This window comes from Anoplopoma fimbria, chromosome 17 (genome assembly GCF_027596085.1).
Source record: "Anoplopoma fimbria isolate UVic2021 breed Golden Eagle Sablefish chromosome 17, Afim_UVic_2022, whole genome shotgun sequence".
Lineage (NCBI taxonomy): Eukaryota > Metazoa > Chordata > Actinopteri > Perciformes > Anoplopomatidae > Anoplopoma > Anoplopoma fimbria.
Window position 1 is genome coordinate 10001337 of NC_072465.1, and position 23245 is coordinate 10024581.

Below are 23245 nucleotides of genomic sequence, written 5' to 3' on the forward strand. Positions count from 1 at the left end.
TTGTGTCAGCCACCTCAATGCCTACAACGCCGGTCCCTTTCCACGTCCTACAGGTGCAGCTTACATCTCACTGTTTAACAACGCAGGCTGTTCTCATACAGTGTTCGTAGCTATACCTAAGAAAATGAATGCGCTTTACTTCGTAGATATCCCACAAAAGGAATTAGGATGTAATCCACGTAATCATGAATCACAAAATACAAAGACAGCAAAAATCTGCACCAGGCAGTTGGGAACGTAAGGGGATTGGTCAAAGAAAACTTAGGTTGATTTATTTGTCACGTAACTTCTGTACTTAAGTAACGCCACTTTCTTACTAAGTAGATTTATTACCTAAACCTAACCAAGTTGTTTCCTGTGAAGATGGAAGTTTATTTTGAAAAGACTATATGAATGTAAAACGCGGAAAGCGGCACGTGTTGCTGGACTTTCTGAGGAAAACGCACAAAATTTAAGAGTTACTTTTTCGTGAGACATACGACCTGTTGTATGAGGATACGTTGAACTATGCCACAATTAATACAAGGCTTGTACTGTACATGTGTGTTGGATACATTCCCTCTTCCTTCCCAATTTAATAAAAAATGTATTTGCACGCTTTGACATAGTTTCCTTTTTCTTTTTCCAGGAAAAATGTGTACCTGTGTATTGCCAGTACAAGTTTCATAACTTGGACATACACAGAACAAACTACCACAAACACGGCAAAAACATCTACTTCAGAGATGTGAATGTGATCCTAACTGGCTTGATGAGTCCAGAGGAGCTCATAGAGTTCCTCTCCGGTCCACCTCTGGAGATAGAGGTTCATGATCGGGACAGAAAGTTGGAAGAAACTCCAAAAACGCCAGCAACGTTTGGCACAGGCTCCGATAGAGACGTCCTCTGTGGTGCGGCGGCGTCACTTTTAAAACAGAAGACAGCGGTCGTGAACTCTCATGGGATTGCAAGGCTGAACATCTCTGAGCTGCTGCTGGGGAAGAAAAGCCTTAAGGCGCACCTGCAAATCAAATGCTGCCCTCCGCCTCCGCTGCCAGACAGGGAGCGGAACGGGAAGACGACAGACACAGCGGTTAGCAAGGAGCCTATGCAACAAGGCCATTATTTTGACGCCAATTCACAACTCAAAGTCCAGGTCGAGATAGCTTGTCCACTCAACGTTAAGGACGACAACTGTTACCTGGAGCGCGTTGATGGTCCGTTTGGGCGCATCATCTACCTCTTTGACTACAACAACGTCTCTTTGATGACCAAGCTGAGGTCGGAGATCCTCAGAATCAACGCATCGGCTTTCCATCTGGGCTCGCTCTCACCGGAAAACATAGAGCAGGCCCTATCAAATTACATCATGAATTTCAAGCACGACGAGAGCCAGGATCTGGATTTTGTTACAGGATTCCACGTGCTAGATAAGAGAGTTCAAATCTTCGTTCTGGAAGGGCTGAAACTTAAAGCAGTGAGGAGACTCTGGGAGGCCGTTCCCATGAAGTAAGCCCCGCGGACACTCTCTCTAACAGCCCTAACAGTTCTCAGCTGTGCTGTCCATTTGGATACCGTGTTTAGATTCCAATGAGAACCCTGCAGCTTGTGTTATGTTTTGCAGGCTAAGTGGGAGCGAGGAGGAGCAGGTGATAGTCCTCTACAATTCAGACCTGGGTTTCTTCAAGCGCATCTACCACTCATTAGATGTGGGCCTGACTCCTATCCATTTATATGAGTCACTGGAGACCATCATGAGACAGCCTCTGGTCTACATTAGAGGCATGGTCCCCCAACCCTGCTTCCAAGCTTTGTTAAGGTACCCAAATAGTGAGATTACAGTGGCCTCAAAGGACCATACCTGGGATTTGCTGTTTTACTTCGTTTACTACAAATTATTAATACCGTACCAACTAACAACTGTAATGGTCTTCATCACAGATGGAGTACTCAGTTCTGATAATGCAGCTACTAAGGGGCCTTGATTATTTTTTCTAAAATAAACTTAACTACTATACATATCATGTCAATAAAAGTATAAAATATTTTAAATTATTAAAAATCAACTACAATATGTAAAAACACTTATGATCCTTTAAACTCGTACATGAATTAATTAATGCAAGTTTACTATATATGAAAGGCCATGTATATTTTTAGATAAAATGTGCAAAAAAAATGGCACAATAGACTTCAACATGGTAACTATTTATTAAAGGGAACACACTATGCTAATTTTCAGTGTCATACTTGTATTTAAGGTTTCTACTAGAACATATTTACATGATTAAATGTTCAAAAAACACACTATATTCTCGTACTGTCTGGCTGAATATACCTGTATACACCCTCTGTCTGAAACACTCAGTTTTTGCGCCTGTCTCTTTAAGACAAAAGCCCAGTTTACTCTGATTAGCTTGCAAGAAAAATTGTTGCCCTTTTTTGCTAAGGTAGTTCTCAAGTGAAAAAGATGAGTTTTTCATGATATGTCCCCTTTAAATTCTGAGAAGGGCCTGTATCTTTTTCCTGCTGTAGGTTAAGCCAGCTTTGTCAAGCAAGGCAACTTAAAGATGTGGTGCAGTGCAACCTCTTCCCCTCAGCTGATATGATCCTGGGCATGAGCAAGAACTACGGCACATATGCCGAGCAGTGGGAGCAAAGAGCGGGGGTAAATGCCAGGGCGACCATGCCTGTCCGCATGAAGAGACACGCGCCGCTCGACGTGTGCAATAGCGAATACGTGAAATGGAAACACAACAGCCAGCTGCTCAAACAGTCCAAGGACTTCATTCAGGTCTGTGGGCCTAAATCCTTCTGAGTAGAATTCAACTCATTTCACAGAGCCACTCATTCGTACATCATTTTCCAGGACAATGTTAAAAACGTGCAAGAGGAAAGTGAGCTGGTGCAGAAGCCAAAGCCTGCTGTGTTTAGGATGGAACAGTCTGCAGCCGCGCCGGCACACAACTACAGCATCCAAACCTTCAACTCAAGTGAGCAGGCCAAGGAGCTGCTCCGCAAAGTGATGGCCCAGGTTTGAAGAGAGTATCAAATCTAAAGTACAGCAGTGTTTTATAGGTAGATGCTGTATATCTTAAAATCCAAATAAGCCAACTGCCAACACCAGGGCAAGAATATGCAATATTCGAGGTACACTTTTCAGGAAGTGACCGGCGGAAATTATGAACTTAAATGTATTGTGCTTCTCTGGTGATCACTCCAGGCTCCAGGGCGGAGGTTCACCTACAGTCAGCTGTATCACAGTGCTACGGTGGAGCAAGGACACGTGACTTCCAAAAATGGCTCCAACTCCACCCCCGCAGTTTGGTTCACAAGCGTGAGCAGCCACGAGTCCAAAATGCACCCTCGACACCCAGATGAGGCTCGTGTGGAAGAGCTGAGGAAGGTGTGGTTTACAAGAACAGCAATGTTCAGTGCATTGGTGTTCCCATGAATCTAAGCTCTTACTCGGTCTTCTTTCTCTATTAGCCATTAGCATATGATAGGACATGGCTAATAATATTAACTTTGCTGTTCTCTTCCAGCCATGGAGAGAGAACATCCTACACCCAAACACATTGAAGCCAACACTTTCAAGGGACTTATGGTCCTGGAGCCGGCGCCACAAGGACTTTCAGCTCCACTTCAAACCTCCCCCTTTCTTCAGCCCACCTCCTGCCACCATTCACCTGGCCGGTAGGCTGTGCTGCATCAATCACTCACCATGAGACACTTTTAACTACTGTCACGTATCGATCCACTTATTTTGTCTGTTTGACCTAATGTCATCTAAGACATTGTCTGTAAATGTCAGAATTAGGTATCAGCAGGTATACATTATTTGGCAGAAAGAAATTTTCCCACTAACGGCTAGCTCAATAAATCGTAATGTCATGCAGCCAAAAGGTGACACTTACCTATGGCTGCTTTTGTGTTTTTTACCATGGCTGTATGAAAAACCGAAAGTATCCAGGAATTACACTAAAAATGCCAGTGTGTAGGTTTTGGCGGCATCTAGCAGCGAGGTTGCAGATTGAACCAAACTTTTATTGTGTGCCAAGCGTGTCGGAGAACAACGGCGGCGAACAATAACACGCGAATGGCACTATCTAGGTATATCAGGTAGGGTTATGTTTTACAGTGAACCACTGTGTTTTAGGCCAAGGATTACCATTTAGGCCTGACTTTAAATTTGTATTACGACCACATTGCAACAGTTTGGATTTTCGCACCCCTTTAGTGTTTGATGTGAAGCAATTTTGGAATCTCCTGGAATGTCCAATCAGTGTTTGGGGGCACCGTTGATGCTCCCAAACACTGGTTTGTGGTAAGACAGAGAGACTAGGCAGTGATTAACATTTAGCAATGCACTAAGTTCAACAGTCAGAGTATCCAAGACTGGATTTTTTCCTTTTACTGTCTGGGCTGTAAGCTTTTTCCTCAGTATTGAGGGCCAATACTGATATGTTTTGATTGAAGCTCCAGATGGTGGTTGTTTGAGCCAGAATCAGTTTTTTGCTGCTGAGTAACACACTCCCACACCACACTGGAGGATAGATTTGGTCAGGGAGGAACCTCAGAGATATCAGCAGTGAACAAAAATGATGCTTTCCTCTGTCCAGTTGCTTGTCCAACCATTCACTGAAGTAAAATCAATAGAAAGCATACAATCTATAGTTTTTAATCCACAGAGTTAAGTGGGTGTGCTGTTGATCCTCAGGAGACCTTCTGCAGCAGGAACAGCTTGAGGCAGCCAAAGCACAGTACTGTCGCTGGCTGAAGAAGCTGCTTCCTGGCAGCAACGAATTGCAAGGCAATGGCCGCCTCCCACGATTAATGTGTCACATAGGAGGAAACTCTGAGAGAATTCAGGAGATACTGAAAGATGAACCCAAGAAGTATTCACTCAGGAAACCAGTCATGATGCTGAAGGTACGGTGCTCTTAAAGTGGAACAACTTTTAGAAATTTGTAGGTGATCCAACCGTGCCCAAGACAAATTCAACAGATCTCTCTAGAGGTAAAAACATAAGAATGTCCATCTCATGTCTTGATATGGAGAGTTGTTTTTTTTCTTCGAACTAGTGAAGTGACAAAACTGCTGACTCGCCTCGATGGGTAGCATATAGCCCATAGACTGTATATAAGAAGTGGACGTAGTTGATGTGACGTCACACACTGGTTTGTGGACTGCCATTTCGAAGCCCTCGAGTTCGGCATTTTGGCCGTCGCCAAAGTGAGTAGAAGTGAACATGTTTGGACTGCGGAGGAGTGACAATGAGACGCCGTACTAGGGTAGAGCTAGGGCATAGAGGTAGTGACTTGTTAATCATAAGATAGCCACGCCCTAAAGTATAGCATATCTGACTTCTTTTTGCAACCAGAGGAGTCCCCCGCTGATGGCCATTAGAGAGAATGCAGGTTTAAGGCACTTCCTCATTGGCTTAACTTTTAAGAACACAAGCCGGTCGCCTGATATAGTCATGGCCATCATCTGTGAGCACTCTTTTTAAAGGACATAGCACATAATGAAGTCATGTGTCACATCACAGTCATAGGACCTGCTTTCACTTTTTCATGAATTCAAGGGCCAAAGAAAGGAGCTCCGTTGATGCTAAGGCCATGTGGATTTCTGTTTTGTCTTCTGTACACTGAGGGGTGAATTCATAAAAGGGATCGTGCAGCTTTGGTTTCTGCTGAAGCTGTATAACCAAAAAAAGCACCCGCTAGGTATGCAGCATTTGACGCAAAATTGGCCCCTCTCTATGCAAATTAGTCTCAATTCAAAAACTGTTAATTCACAGAGATCAGCACTAATAAGTCACATGCAGTTGCAGTGAAATTATTATGTGATATCAGAGAGTTTGTGGTAACTGAAGCGCGTTTATAAGGGGTTTCCCGCCGAGACTTTCCAGTAATCAAGACATTTTAAGTCCCAAACACGGTTTCTATCTGACACGTTTAAAATCCTTGCCTGAAGTTTTGAGGAATTCCTTGGCATCTCATCGGTCACGAGGGCTTAAACAAAGGCAACGATTATACTTTGCCACAAGGGTAATTGCAATCAGACGCCAAAAAAAGGGCACATTAAACTCAGCTGGAAAACGTCATGGTTGTGTTATGTCGTTAGCGCAATATCTAACCACAGATAGCAGTTGCGAGTGATGCGCAACTCACCGCGCAATCAGCGACAATTCATTTGTTGTGGATTTGCCTGTGACAGGGTTATGGCATGCCATCCGTTTTTGGTCTGTACCAACTCCTGAGGGTGATATCCGTCTCTTTAGCTGCTAAATGCTCCACTATGTTCAAAGCTAAGGGGGGAGGAGACACTTCTCTGTAGATTTGTCACTACAAGAGACCCATTTGTCACATTGACTACGTTTACTTGCACACTTATATTCCAGTTTTAATCCCAAAATGACGATATTCTGAATTTCATATGGTTCATGTAAAAAGCATTTTTCGATTAAAACATGGGATATTCCGATATAGTTCAGGTATTAGGCACATTCTTTGTACATCTATACAGCGCATTCGGAATAAGAATTTCAATAGGATATTTTTCCTCCTGTGTATGACCAGCTCTGTCATTTATACGCAAATCAACTAACCAATTTGTAAAGATGGAGTAGAGCTGCTTGCCCAAAGATGGAGTAGAGTTGCTTGCCTCTTCCGACCAGAATGGTCTACTTTTAGACATTATGAAGGACTTGGATATCAACAGGTTTTTGGATATATTTTGCAACGCCTACCTTATCAAGAAGATGGCTGAAGGAATGAAAGAAGGATATGACATGATAAACGATGTTGTTAGTGCATTGACCCCCATCAAACAGCCAAGAATGTTGACGAGGTGGGACACGCTGGCCAAGTTGATGAGGATGCGACATTGGGTCTTTTTATGTTCATCAGAATATGCACAGCTGCATGTAAACAGGAATAATCACTTTCATCAGCCATGTAAACAGTTTATTAGTGAATACTGCAAAAACAGAATATTTGGTGAATGCAAATGTAGTCATTGTTGTTATAAAGACTTCTAGCAGCTTTAACGTCTCCTGTTCACAATGCTTGCTTCAGTTCAGTGTTTGTTAAAAGTTTGTCTGGGCTTCTGGTTGCAGTTGACTGTAATAAATCCAGTTTGTTAGCCAACAGCGGTTTTCATGTGTTGTAGCCCTTGCCTCAGCTGTCTGTGATGAACTTGGGTGACAACAACTGGAAGGAAAAGGAGACTCAACAGAAACTGCAATCCTGCCTAAGCTATTCATGTTCGCTGACCCAAAAGATGCAAATAGTAAGAAACTCAAGCTTGTCCTAATGAAAAACATATCAGCTAGCTTACGTTAGCTAAGTAGCAATTAAGCTAACTAACAAAGATTCATCCAGATTCATAACAGTTTTCCTCCTGTAGTTTCTTTTTATTTATTTTTTTAAATATGCCCTTCAGTTAAAGATGGCAATTTAATCTTAGTAGGTATTATCATTCATCTTGGGTATTCGTGGGGCGGCGTGGGGGATTTGAGTGGAGGGGATGCCAGTGGGAGAAGGATGTTACAAAATGTAATGAAACACTTATTTGGTGTTTGGGGATGAATAGCATAATTAAAAAGAAAAAATAAATAATATTGAATGCTTCATTAATTGATGTGGATCCATATGTCCATCCCTGGTTTTGACCCAATGTTTACATTATTTAAGCTAATTATGCTAATGAGGACGACTGCACTGTGGTAATAGACACATTTCTGGATGTCACAAACATGGACTTGGACCACCTTTTCTAAGTTAGCTATAAGCAAAATTATAGACTTTTTCAGTTTTTTGGCAATTCATTAGCTCATCACGCTAATAATGCTAATTGCCCAACAAGCTTAGCAACTCTTAGCAACCAAGCTTATTCTCATCTGCTAAACCTATAGATTATATTTGAATCATTAAAGTTGATAGGACACAACATTGCTGGGTTTCATATAGGTGTTAACTATAGAGAGAACCATGAAAGGGTGTTTGTGTTCATGCTGTATGTTCTGTTTGCTTCTCACAGTGGATTCAGTAAGCAGCGCTCCTTCCTGTAGAAGCGGACCGCCCTGCCTCTGACGGACAACTAGAAGAGCGTCTTCACCCTTCAGAAGTATGCACCTCAGAACCCACAAAAACTTTACCATGTAGAACAAGTAGGCCAATAAGTGTTAAAACTGGTATGTTGGGCATTTATTTTATTTTAGCACTAAACTTGAAAAGCACTTTGAATGAATCTTTCAAGCCATGGTAAACAAAATAAAGTATCTATTAACATAAATCTCTTAATTTATTAATCGGGTGTAGGAATAATGTCAACCAAAGTTGGTAATAAAAGAATCACAATCACTGGAACTGTGTATGTGACCGGTCCACGTTGTCCAATCAGAAGAGAGGAGACACAGCATTCCAATCACACGGGAGAGCTCAGTATGTTCTCTCAAGGGGGTGAGAGCAGACGTAGGCTCGGTTCTCCAGCACCTCCCTGGCGATCTTCTTGATGTTGGCGTCGTTGTTCTCGGGAGAGTCTAAAAGATCGACAATTGGAGTCACACAACAGCCTTTGCTCGTCGAACATAAAACACAACGTTTTTTATCTGTCCGGATCCATGTCAACGGATAAATCTGGATCACATACAGGTCGTTAAAAAAACACTCTCAGTGTTAAAATGAAAAGCAGCGAGGGGTTTCGAGTGTTGGTATGTGGGCTGTTGTTGGGGGAAATTCCGCAACACATGCAAGTCTTTTGTACTGAGATGCAGTAAAAAAAAAAAAAAAAAAAAAAAGAAAAAGGCAAAATAAGGGGGGCAAGGGGCTGTTCTCAATTATCGTTCTGTGTTGTACTTACGTTTTTGCAACTGAGTCATCCAGTAATTGTTCTTGAAGAAAGCTTCGCTGCAGAACGTGTTTGCGAGCAGCACCTAGAAAAATTAAACATGCGTAAAAGATACAACTGGAAAACACTCACAAACAAACACACACACACACTGAATATGATGCAGGTTAAAAGTGCAAAATGTCAGGAAGTAATCAAATGCGAGGGGAGATGGTTTGGAGATTCAATTTTCATCAATAACCCATAGGTTTCATTTTACACAAATAATAGAGATTTTTTTAAACAAAAATGTGTAAAATGTATACATACATTTTACAAATGTATACATACATTTTACACATCCGAGACTGCAATAATCTTTCAATGTTCAAATCTGAAATCAAAACTCACCTCTTCAAAACTGCTTTTAATGTCTGACTAATGCTGTGTGTTTTAAGTTTTAAGTTTTTAGTGTGTAGCTTTTAAATGCTGTTTTTAAAATGTCTGTAAAGCATCTTTGAGTACTCTGAAAAGCGCTCTATAAATAGAATGTATTATAAAGTGAAAAGGCACAAAACCAAACTTGAACAACCAAGCTTTTATACTGTTGAACTACACTGGAGGAAAGCTTAATGATTGAAGCCATATTTGCTTTTGAAATGATTCAGGACTTGGTTTGAATTACTTTCTTATCCTCAGGCCAAACAACAACAAAAAGAAGACACAAACGACTATTTTTGGAATGGAATTCAGTTAGACAGGATCTCTAAAGTCTCTGTGCGTGTTTTACATAAAACACAAAAGGTGGGACCGCTGCATGTTTGCTGACATTTTATGCCTGTAGCTACAGCGGAGAGAAACACTGCTGCCCATCTGAAACACAGAAGGCCGTCGCAAAGGAGGACGATACAAAACATGTGCTGCCCTATTTAATGTCCCTGCTTTGAGTGGTTGTGTGCTCTGCTTTGCTATGCACCGGTTTCCCCTTTAAGATGGAGCAGCACAGGTTACACCTCTACAAAACAGTCAAGTAAAAATTAGAGCTATACTACATCTAAGTAAACAAGTCAAAGCACATGCACATAATAGACACAATTAAACACTTTGGCAACAAAAAAGAGGAACAAAAGAGCCCAAAAATTAGAGGTGACAGAATGTCGACATGCTGCTTTTATAGCTTTCAGTAGACAACTTAATGCATTGAAAACAGCCTGATCTAATTAGATAACAACGTGGGTTATATTAAAGAGCAACTTTGTAGATTTTCAACTTTGGAACATTACAGTGTGGGTAGTATACAAGCTTATTTTATTGTCGTTTACAACAAGGTTGCACAACTAAAGCAGATTGTAATCCAATTTAGCTACACAAAAAAAAAGATGTGTATATATATACACATACATATATATATATACATATATATATATACATATATATATATATATATATATATATATACATATATATATATATACATATATATATATATATATATATATATATATATACATATATATATATATATATACATATATACATACATATATATATATATACATATATATACATACATATATACATATATATATATATATATATACATATATATATACATATATACATACATATATATATATATACACATATGTATATGTATACATATATATATATATATATATATATATATATATATATATATATATATATATATATATATATATATATATATATATATATATATATATATATGTGTGTATATATATATATATATATATATATATATGTATGTGTGTATATCTCTAGTTTCAAGTCTTCTTCAATACAGCATGATGTTCATTTAGCAAATTATGGTCCATTTAGAGACAAATAGACCATAAAGCAGGGTATGCTTTAGGGCGTGGCTACCTTGTAATTGACAGGTTGCTACTGCTACAGAAGACGTATCTGGCGTCTTTATGTCACTCCTTTGCATTCCAAATATGGTAACGTCTGTTCATTGGTTGCAAAAAAAACCCAACATGTCGTTAGCCATATTCTAAGATGGCTACGGCGACATCGCCAAACTCGAGGCTTCAAAACGGCAGTCCACAAATCAATGAGTGACGTCACGATGACTACGTCCACTTCTCATATACAGTGTATGTTTCAGGTGATTGCACATTGGAGAAAACATACTTATTATATTCCATTCCTGCCAATAGATTCCCCTAAATGCTACACACTGTAGCTTTAACCAATCTGGCCTTACTATACAGGCTGCTTAACTGCTTACATTTTGCAACCACCAGTACTGTATGGGTTCAGTGAAGCACTTCTACTACCATCAGTGATAAATGGTGTCAATATAGAGAAACTGATGTGCGTACCGATCTGTTGAGGTAAATGGAAAACTGCTTTCACCATGAAAGATGGAGAAATCGGCTCAAGATGAGTATTAATTCCAGGTGTGAAGGCCGGCCTATACAGCCTTTGAAGATACGACCATGGACACTCTGCTCTTTGGACTTATGTATACCGAACATGTTGTTTTGGAGCCGGGTCTTTAATGGTTAACCCTCTGAACCCCAAAACCTGCCGGCGGGATGGAAAAGCATGTTTTCTTTAAACAATCGCCAAAACTACACTGTTTATCATAGCCAGAAGCTCTAAAACTGTCATAAATGTCACATTTTCATATTACTGAGGGTCCTTAAACACAACGTGTGTGACGAACAGTCTGTCAGAAAAAGCAACCACAATGTAGCATTTAAAATCTCGCCCACAATAAACCGTTTGAAGTAACCAGATTCTGTAAAAAACATTAAATTCCGAGCTCCTAATGCACAACTGTGAAGCCATGATTAATTCAGCTGAGACCAACGGTCATGTGACAACAATTCTGTGAAACTTCAACTAAACTACAGGCTGCTGAACACAGAGCAGAGAGCAGATGAGAGGCTGTAAGTAGGTTGTAAGTAGTTTTTTCCAACATTGGTAACACTTGTGGGCACGGAGCAAAAATCTCCCCGAAACTGCTTGGGGTTCAGAAGGTTGATGGAGGATTTCAGGCAGATTGCGTTTTCTTCTTAATTGTGCTCAGCCAAATAAATCTGGGAACATCTTAGTGAGTCTTAATTAAAGTTTTGGTGTGTGTGTGTGTGTGTGTGTACCGTACACACCTCGTGATCGTGATTCCTGAGCCCGATGCTGATGGAGCGGCTGGTTCTGGACAGGACAGCTGTCATGGCGTAGAGGTTGATCAGCACATCTGCTACTCTCTTCAGGACGAGCTGCTCATCCACTATGGTCTGAAAAAACAAACAAAAAAAAACATCATCATTTTCCTAACCTCAGCGAGGACTATAGTCGCTTCTACTTAAGTGCGTTTCTGTAATACAGAGAGGAAAAAGTAAATGTGGATTATTTTGTTCTTTGTCAGGTAATCAAATCATTTTATTGCAAACTTCAACCAAGATGGCATCCAAGAAGTCCTTTTTCAGTTTCAGTAACTTAAACAATCATATTCACAGTGAAGGGAGTGTTTGAATGTGTGTGGTGGTATGAGTGTGTGTATATGAGATAAGATGACAAATATACAGTGTTTAAATCAGAATGTGTAGGAATATTTAGAGTTAAAATGGCCATAGCAGAGCTCCAACTTTGAATTCATGTATTTTTTATTGATATGATTTTTGGAGTCCAAAGAGCATGTCATTTCTTCCATCTGGTAAATGTCCCCATTACTTCTCAGTCCAGATGTTGCATGTTTGGAAGGTCAGGTTTTAGCAACTTCATTGGTGATGCATTTTATCGCTGCTTATAGCGATATTAGTCAAAAGACTTTTGATGTGAAATATACACGTTCTTAACTTGGCTGAGCCCGGCCTCACCGCTGCTGCTTAGGAAACAGTTTGGATTTAGTCCTTAAGTTGTTGATTAATCACTTCCTGTGTTTGGAGATTTGCTTGACATGATTCCATACAGACGCCAGGGTCCCACGTGGGTATGTGACACCGGTGCTCTTGACGTTGCAGGTTTAACCCTTTGTGACCTCTCAGAGGGGGAGTTTTGGAGTTGTGCCTGTCAAACTATAGTATGTGAAGTAGACTGGGTCTGAATCCTGTTCTTCACAGAGGAGGACCCACATTTAACCCACTAAACACTTCAAGCTATCAACATTAGTACTCTTCTACTGGTCGCCCTCTCATTGTAAATGAGTCGAGGAGCAACTTTACTTTCATAGTTATCAAACAAAAGAGAAATGATCTCCCCTGGTCTTAAAGCAATACCGGAGTACTTCCTTGTTCCATGAATAGAGCTGCACATGATACATAATCCTGCAGTGTTGTGTGTGTTCGACCAATCATAAATGGTCAACCCTACAAACCACGCCCCGAAGGTTCCTGTACTTTCTGAGAGTACTACCCCACGCACCAGGGCCTTTTTGGGGGTACAAGTCCCTGGAACTTAATCTAGAACCTGGTCCCCTGCGGTCGCAACGAGTTCCTCAAAGGGTTCCTGGTCCCTGCGCTCTAACACAGGCTTAACGCTTTCTTTGGACTCCAACGCTAGAAACTCTCTCTAGCGCCAGTGTTTAGTTTGTTTGTTCTGGATAAATAAAGAAACATGGCGGTGCAACATGGCGCCCCCATGTAGTTATGAGGGGCTCATTCTAAGCGTTTGCATTAGTATTCACCCCCTAACGAAAACACGACGATTCTAAGTTTCAGGTTATAACACAATAATTAATATGTAGTTATGAATATTATATTACATTTCTTCTAACAGATCCCCACAAAATCCTACACACTGGATCTTTAAAACTATAACTATAAATATTCAAGGCCTCATTCTTGAGGAGCTGAGGACTGCAGTGTGATGAAAGCCCTCATAGGGGAATGATACAGGAAGTTGGGATCTGGAAAAGCTGACCTGTATCCAACAGGTTTATAGCTTCTGTGGGGAAGTTGTGATTACAAAAGCACAGTGAAGGAAGAAAGAGAGGAGACTGTGGAGCAGCTGTCTGAACAGCTCACCTCAGAGACGCTGATTAGAAGATAAATACAGATATCTGCTGGTGTTAAGAAACAACTTTTACATTCAGCCATTCAAGACAAACGGGAATCAGCAGGAAAAATCCCACTGCTATCTTTCAAGAATGTAAGAAAATAAAAAAATAAAACGTTACCTTTCCATATCTGTACAGTAGGCTCTCCACGGTCGATCCAAAAAGGCTGACGTTCTGTTCAAACTTCTTTGCGCTTTCCTGTAAACGGAAAAAACTCCAGAGCATCAACCAATGCACCTGATTAGATTTAAAGAAAGTGTTACGGTTAGAGGTTCAAATAAAATGTCTTACTGCCAGGCTGGGATGCACCACTCCGTCTTTCCCCGTCAGGCCGAGGTCCGGTGTACTTCCGAATGAGCTCCTCAGTTTCTTTCCTACCATGCCCAAAGCCATGCCTATGTTTCCTTTCTTCATCTCCCTGCAGGCAGAGCGGAGGAAAGTGACAGTGTTGTAGCGAAGAACATTCACACAGAACAAAATCAAAAACATCATCACGGCTACACAGATTTCAGGCTATTAAGACCAGAGAAACATACAATTTAAAGCCGCACCAATTCATATTCATGTTTTCTCATCATAAGTTGGTGGTGGAGACCACAGAATAAAAAATGGAGAATAAATATAGGAAGCAGAAACACAACTCCAAATACATGCTAATGTTGCTATGTAGCTGTTGAATACACAACGTTTTTCTAACGTGTTAGCTACGACAGCTTCATAAAATGTATTAAATATGTTTATGATTTTCATGTTGTTTTGGAGGGATAATCCTGAAGTGTCTAAGACAAAAAAAACGATTTTTACACTTACCAAAATCACAATCTATATCTCATCGTATGTCACAATACCAATGAATGCATTAATAAACTCCATATTCTTACTTTATTTTCCCTGTGAGGACTTTGCCAGCGTTCTGCATTCCAGTGAGAGCGATGTACATCCTCAGGATTTCATTGGTACCCTGAAAACAGCAACAGAATTAATAACACACTATTAATTCAAATAAAGATCTGTGTTGACAGAGTACTTTTGAGTTATGCCTCATGACACATAGAAAAACATATTTATACTTATATAAGCTGCTGCTCAGTCCACCCATCAAACTTCACAAAGACTCCCTAGTCCTCAACTTAAAAGTAGTCCACGGAAGACCTTTGATTTCAAAGTCAAACGTGCCACCTGGTGGCCACTTACAGAATGGATCATCTAAAACCAACTAGTCGAGTCTCAGCCACATTCAGAAAGCTTGATTCACCCTCTTTATGTCAAAGAACTGACAGAGAACATGACTTTTGGTGTCCTAAGTTTGAACTGCTGCCCTGGTGTTAATGAGAGGACTACAGAGGAAACTCACTATAAACAGGTGATTATGTCAACCAAATATATTTTCTTTTTCCTTATTTCTCATGCAGATTTCCATCTAAATGACGTTTTTCAAACGTGGCTTCACCTGTTTCGAGGGCGGCTTCTACCACTCGTGCTTTTCCCCAAGGCACATTTTTACTGTCTCCGTCCCTGGCAGCCATGACTGACTCTCCTGGTTTGAGTTTCACTGCTGCAGGCAGTGCCTTTGTGATAGAGTGGCATACCTGACAGTTCATGGCAGTTTGTCTTAAGCTTAGAGGTGACTATATTTTTATAGAAAAAGGACTCTCTTTTCCTGTCATGATTTCAATGTGCATGCAGCACCAGCTTCAGGTAGCCAGCCTGATGCAGACGGGTCACCGCGAGTCAAAGAATAACGGAGTAACGTAAAAAAACATAGAATTATCGTAGTTTTAACATGTTTACCCAAGACCTAAAATGACCACTGCAAGCAGACACCTTGATTAGTAAATAAAAATTATGTAAACACCATTTGAATAGGAATGATTCCATCCCAAGCATTTTGATCCATACAAGACTTTGATCACCTTAACTGTGATAACTGTAAGAGGATGGAAACCTCGCGGTGAACCGTCTGCTTCCGGCTGGCTACCTGAGGCTGAGTGCACGTTACAATCATGTAAAGACTAAAAATACTAGTGATGGAGGCAGAAAAACGAATGACCACGGGGAAGAGCACCTGTGGTTGTACAGCTGTACTGTATTTACAAATAGCCTTTCTTTATTAAGTACAATGTATAATTATTATTTTTTTAAAGTTTAAAACTCGGTCAATAGTGAAGCTGACCATTCATTTGGACCAAGACAGAAGTGATCACTTTAGGAGGCGCCCACTTTTTTTAGAGTACCTCAAAGATGGGCAGGATGCGACAGTCCCTGACGTAGCGCTCGTAGGGGTAGTTCTTGGTATAACCCAGACCTCCCAGGATCTGCAGAGCTTCACTGACACAAATCCAGCCTCCCTCTGAGCTGAACACCTGAACAGATGACAGAGAACACACATCATGAGACGTTCAGCTTTGTTTACATGAACAAATTCTGATGAGAGAGCCGTCTAACCTTAACCATGGCAGCCTCCAGAGAACAGTCTGGAAGCCCCGGTCTGTCCATCATCCCCGCTGTCAGGTACGCCATGCTCTCCATCACAAAGGCATTTAGAGACATCAACGCAAACTTCTCCTACAGTAACAGGGCAAAGACACACTTTATTCACCTCTGACCAGAATGAGTGGAGGTGGTTATATATAATGTTCGGAGGAAGTAGACTGAACCTGAATCATTCCAAATTCACCCAGGCTTTTGTTGAACTGCTTTCTGGTGGTGGCGTACTCAGCAGTCAGTCCTTTAAAAAAAAAAAAAATATATATATATTTGTAAATTATCTTTACAAAACCAACACATGGAAGTTATTTATCGAGTTTTTGTTTTTGTTTTACCGATAAGTTTCTTTATCATTCCAGCTGAAGAACTGCCCATACTGAACCTCCCTGAGTTCAGGATGTTCATGGCAACCTGTCCAACACGCAAAAGGTCAGTAAGCAAATCAACACGCACTCATCAGATACAGTTACGTGGACGGATGAAGCTTACCTTGAATCCACCACCTACTTCTCCTATGACGTTCTCCACTGGCACTGGGACGTTGTCATAGGACACTTCACAAGCTGAAAAAGTCAAACAGTTTGATTAGAAATGACACAAACTAACCAAAGATCGCTCTCCATGTGTTCAACCCCCTCCTATCTGAATCATGAGAGACTTACTGTTGGAGCCCCGGATGCCCAGTTTGTCCTCAGGCTTGCCGCTGGTGACGCCCCCAAAAGCCCTCTCCACGATAAACGCTGAGATCTTATCTTTCTTCACGCCGTCTACGACCACCTCCGTCCTGGCGAACACCGTCATGATATCTGCCATGTCACCGTTTGAAATCCAAAACTGGTGACACACAAGTTGACAGACATGGGATCTTTAGAGTTCAGGGCAAAACGAATAATGAGTGAGGAAAAGTCGAAGCCCGGATCAAACGTTTGGCGAGCCCGGCTGCTCTCACCTTGGAGCCGTTGATCAGGTAGTGTTTTCCGTCTTCAGACAGGGTCGCACGGGTTTGAATTGAGGCTGCATCACTTCCACTGTAAAGGATCAAACTCAGAGTAAGTCAAGGTAACCCAACTAAAGTAAAAGACGCAAGCACAATGTAACCCTTGAGTCGGAAATTGCTTGAATCTGATTGGTTGGAAATCTTATAACTGGACTTATAACTGTGCTGGGTACAGTGTCTATAAAAAGTGTTCACTCCCTGATGACGATTGAGGTGTGTCCCATTAAAAGGGGGTGAATACTAATGCAAACAAGTCATTTCTATTTCATATTTGTTATTAATTTAGATCGCTCTGTAGAGATCTGCTTCAACTTTGTTCTCCACTCTCTACTCTCTCTACTCTGATTCAAAACATGAAAACTTCTACAAACTACAGGTAAACCCAGCTACAACACTGCACCGTGCTACACTGCCACTTAAAAGGTACTTAGTGGTTTGGGGAAGAAAATGCAGTAAAACATACCATGTGTAAACTGACTACTAACAAACACGAAGAAAGGGGTGATGATGAGAACAAAGAGTGTCATGAGAGGGAACACCACCACTTTTTCTTTTCCTCGACCGTCTCCGTTTCTCCTGTATAACAAAACACCTCATTGTAAATTACAGATCTAGGGCTGTACCATCATTATTTTGTATTCAAAGGTTCTATCGAGGTTTTCAACTGAAGGGTCAAAAGTATTTCATCATAAATGATGACACCATCACCCATACGAATTTTTTTAAAAACACGAAGAAAATGCATTTGAATAGAGTGAATCATTGGATGAGTTAGTCTTTTTTAAATTATTAAATCAACTTTCTCTAATGAATAGGACGTGAGAGCAAACTGCATTTAAAATGTTGTTTTTTGAAAGGCTATACGCAAACAAAATTAATTGAATCACAATATATTTGTTACTTAAAAACATGATGTGAATTGCGGGAATGATTACATCTATGTGTTTTTCAAACCGATCTGACTTTACAGCGGTCTGGAGTTGTTGTACTCTAATTCTACAGATCTTCATCTGCAACTGTGCTGCAGAGGGACGCTGTAAGCAAAGAGTAAATGAGATCTCACGTTACCTTCCAGGCTCAGTCAGACAGAACGCTGCAATGTGTTCTCCAGAGGCCAGTTTGGGCAGATACTTCTGCTTCTGGGCTTCATTTCCTGCTATCAGAATCCCCTGAAACACCAAACAGCTGTTAGCAGGAACTCCGATACCAACCGTGTTATCAAAGGCTTAAAGCATAGACTGTACATAAGAAGTGGACTTAGTCACCGTGAGGTCACCCATTGGACCGCCGTTGTAAAGCCTCGACTTTGGTGATTTGCATCCAATGCGTGGAAGTTACCATATTTGGAATGCAGAGAAGTGACCTAGAGACGCCATATACGTCTCTGGTAGCTGCAGCGAGCTGTCAATCACAGTAGCCCCGCCCTATAGCACACCCTGCTTTATGGTCTATTTGACTCTAAATGGACCATAATTTACTAAATGAACATCATGCTGCATTGAAGAAGACTTGGAACTAGAGATTGAGACCATAAACTCATGTTTACAATGTTTACTGAGGGAATAAATCAAGAGAGAAGTAAAGGAATTTTCTCATAGACTTCTATACAATCAGAGGAGTCGCCCCCTGATGGACATTAGAGAGAATGTAAGTTTTAAGACTCTTCCGCTTTGGCTTTACTCGGCAGAACCGGAGGTTGCAGCCTGGCTAAAACCTTCCCTTCAGTTCCTCCACATGATGGACATTCACATAATGAGCTGAGTGAGGAGAAGTATTTCATTTACAACTCCTGTTCCATGATCTTATTTTTACCTTCAGTCCAATGGCCTGATGTGCAGCCAGTGTTACAGCAATGGAGCCGTCTAATGAGGTGATCTCTGCCAGTCGTGCATACACGGTGTTGGACAATCCTAGACCCCCTGGAACAAAAAAAGAAGACACTTTCTTTAAGTTGTGCAGATAGGACACAGTGGGACTACTGCTGTATTTCTAACTTGCATGTGAGACCAATAGTTGTAGAGCCATTGGTTATGAACTGTACTGGATGGATTGCCTAAAGCCTGGCCGTTACATGGCTGCACATTTTAATAAACAACTAATTATTTTTGTGGCGCAACCTGTCTTAATGGTCTAATATCCACTTAGTAAACACTTTTACACAGTTATAACCACGATGAGTTTGAACTTAAAAAGTTGGTCATCTTACCATACTCCTCCGGAACCATGATTCCAAACAGCCCGAGCTCCTTCAACCCATTTAACGTCTCTGGAGGGATTTTGGCTTCTCTGTCAATTTTCGCAGAGTCAACTAAAATCACAATAAACATTTATTGTCAATTCAAACATTAAGATTCATGCATTAAAAAATAAATATGTATGCCGCGCACTGCTAGTAGCATGTTGCAGTTTGATCAGATCTCCTCTCTCACCTTCTTCGTTGAAGAATTTTTCCACGGGCGCAACAAACTGGTTGAGCTCGTCCACTTCTTCATTTCCAATCTCTGGGTAAGGGAAGACCTCCGCCTGGGAGGACAAACGGCACTGTTTTAGTAACTAAATTACCAGCTCCTCACAGAGAAAAAAGAAAAGTGTTTTATTCCATTTGTGTTCCATTTCTGAGTCTGAAGGTCACAACTGTATGCACCTTCTTTACACAGCTGACATCGAGTCCGATCAAATGCTTACATTGACCTGAATCATGACAAGATATGTATCTGACTCACTGAAATAATAGCTGATTTTCAGGAGCTTCTTAATCAAAAATACTGAAGGTAAGTTTATAAACTTAAATCATTGATTAAGATGTGAATTAAAGTTTTACAGGGAGAATGCATTAATTACCAACTGATGATATGACCATGTTTGACTGCTTTGTTTGTCATTTTAACCGGTGAAGTAGAATGTTAGCGCCGTCTAAAAATGAGAAGCTGCTACTTGGAACGTTAAACTGTTCTTTGTTAATAAAAGAGAGAGATAACAGATTAGTGACCAATGGAGGTAAGCAAATCTATGTTCTCACCCCTGCACCTTTTGCCCTTCACTGTGCTGTAGATGTAATTGTAAATGGATAAAATGGCATTTTGCACATCAATCTACACTCAATAACTCATGAAGACAAAGTGAAACCACTTTTTAATTAAGGATTCACACCCTCTGTTGGTCGAGCTGTCAATCACAGTAAGCCCGCCCTAAAACATACTCTGCTTTATGGTCTATTTGACTCTAAATGGACCATAATTTACTAAATGAACATAATGCTGTATTGAAAAACTGATGTTTACAATGTTTACTAAGGGTAATAAATCATTTTCTCATAGACTTCTATACAATCTGACTTATTTTTGCAACCAGAGGAGTCGCCCCCTGATGGTCAGGGGAGATAATGCAAGTTTAAGGCATCTAACCAGAGGTTGCATTCTGGAAAAAGGTCTATTGGTTAACCTGTGACCTTTAAAAAGTGAGATAGGCTAATGATAATTAACTGCAGCAACAAAGTTTGTTCTATGTCATGCATTAATCCAGAATAATATCAATTTCTAAGTCACCATAAAAACCAGCAAACTCGTCGCCAGTAGCCATAGCACAGGTGACTGAGGGTTAGTTATGCAAGGTTGGGGGTTCGATTAGGTTGAAAAACAATCTTCGACACAACGTCAGCGTTAAATAGAAACAGACTGGAAGCTCCGTCCGTCCATCACGAGCTCACTCTACGCTTAAAGTGTAACGGCATTGATTTGACAAGTAACGCCCGGTTACGTTACCTTGTTCACCTGACCAAGGAACAAATCCTTGGCGTAAGCGAGGTTTCTTGAGTGCGTTCTAATGGACCTCCGCTGCTGAAGGCGTACCACTTCTTTCCCAGCATGCCTCGTATTTCTGGCCAGAAGCCTCTGTCCGATTTGAGCAGATTTAGACAAGACGACAAATCTGTTTACGTTCATCATTCTTCTTGCACAGACCTCTACTTCACGTAGTCCCTAGACGTGTTACGTACAACCACAGCCGGGATACCTTTCACCCATTTCGGTCTCATGTTGATGACGTACGCAGAAAGTTAGATGCTCTCTTCAAAGACCCTCGCAAACAGCGACATTTAGTTAAACAGCTATCAACATGAAACACGCAAATAAATAAATATAATTTACTTTTATATATGTTGAGGGAGAATATTTCAAGTTAACGTTCAATACAGTACCAATGCAAAAATATCACTCTCACCAACCTCATTTACAGAATTTTCTCTCCTTGATAAAACTCGACATTCATGTTTCATGTTTTATTTACTCAGCTAACTGTTCAGTTATAGCTCCACACATAGATATAGATGTATTTATTTAACGTCTTCTCTAGACTACTAGATAAAACATATGATGGGATAATGCTGACTCTTATTTAAATAGAATGAGTCTAAAAAGGACTTTTACCAGCCTGTAAAATACAACCAAGTGCTTTTAATTGTAAAATATACACTCCAACGGTGTCACTAAAAACAAAACCCCCACACACAAAAAACAGGACATGACATATATCAAATATGCTCGCCTTGTTATGGTGATATTTCTGACGGCACCTGAACATAGCACAGCCGCATAACAATTGTGGGAGGCTACCACTTGGTGGCGCAATGTACAAAGGAACTATACAGCCGTAATTGCGGAATAAATACATAGAACAGTCTCAACTTGGAACTTGCTTTATTGAAACAACAAACGTAGACAACCACCAACCGAGACATTCAAAAGCTGTAAAGATAAAGATATATATATTACAAACAGGTTATTTACAAACACAAATCAGAAGGACTCACACAGAACAGATGGTCTGAATGTATAAGTAAATTCATTATTTGTCCTGAGTAGTTAATTTGTGCTGCATCGGACATAAAACACATAATGTATAATATTACATATAAACATACAGCCGGTGACATGAGCACTCGCCCAGGTTGACTTACACCTTTGCACAGAATAAGACCTTCTCAGCCATTATGACATGTCATAGCAGGGTCAACACAGGTGTGATCAGCAACATTAATTATGGCCCTGTTCCATTTAGGTGGGCCAGGGCACTGGTATTGTGCATGCAGGCTCACTGGAATGACTGGGACATACTAAATAAAATGGAACCATCATTCATGTTATTAATCACACCTGTGTTTACCCTGCTATGCTATGAAAAGGGCTTATGTTCATTGAAGCTCCTCTGGAGCGGACTTTAAATGTCCACCATAAATCCACCGGAGCTATAAATAATAATAAAACCAACATTGATCATTTTCCACATACCAATGTGCACACGAAGGGGGACGTAGAGCAAGACCATCCTCTGCCGGCAGAGGAAATAGAGGCCCTTTGCTCTGGCCCCTCCCAGCCGCATGATGACGTCGTCCTGCTGACACAGAGGACGTGGCCCCTCACAAGCCGGGGATCTATTTTTAGCTCCAACCTCAAGGGCCGGACGAACGAACAGGGCGGGCCGTCACTCAGACCACCTGCCACAGCCAGGGCAGCCAGCCAGCCAGCCGGGGCATGTTGACTGCGTAAAATGGAGAAGAGAAGCAGTGTGGAGGCCTTTCTGCTGTGTTGACTTTCATCAGCTGATCCAGAGCGGTTTGTTTAGGTTGAGATCAGATGCCTCAGTGTCCCCGAAGAAGGCCTTTGTATTGTTGGATAGCTAGAGGAGGAGTAGAACACAAACATGCTATGCAGCTACAGAGGTCATGTCCTCACCATTGTATCTGACAATGTGCAGATATATATAGCTTTTTAAGACTTTTTTGTTGTTAGGGCATTTCAACCTTTATTTGCAGGACAGTGTGTATGGGTGAGAGTGTGTGTGTGTGTGTGTGTGTGTGTGTGTGTGTGTGTGTGTGTGTGTGTGTGGGGGGGGGGGGGGGGTAA

General features: G+C 40.9%; 1 protein-coding gene across 1 annotated transcript; it reads right to left on the bottom strand.

Moving 5' to 3' along the window:
• Nucleotides 1–8170: 8170 nt before the first annotated feature.
• Nucleotides 8171–21377, bottom strand: acad9 (acyl-CoA dehydrogenase family, member 9). Its single transcript, XM_054616375.1, has 18 exons — nt 21107–21377; nt 19775–19868; nt 19552–19653; nt 19158–19264; nt 18414–18514; nt 17298–17376; nt 17011–17182; nt 16838–16911; nt 16684–16759; nt 16519–16589; nt 16307–16426; nt 16096–16224; nt 14743–14822; nt 14153–14279; nt 13982–14059; nt 11973–12101; nt 8848–8920; nt 8171–8527 (listed from the first exon to the last, which is right to left on the bottom strand). The coding sequence occupies exons 1-18, from the start codon at nt 21287–21289 to the stop codon at nt 8427–8429; spliced, it is 1896 nt and encodes a 631-aa protein (XP_054472350.1). The 5' UTR covers nt 21290–21377; the 3' UTR covers nt 8171–8426.
• Between the last annotated feature and the right edge of the window lie 1868 nt (nt 21378–23245).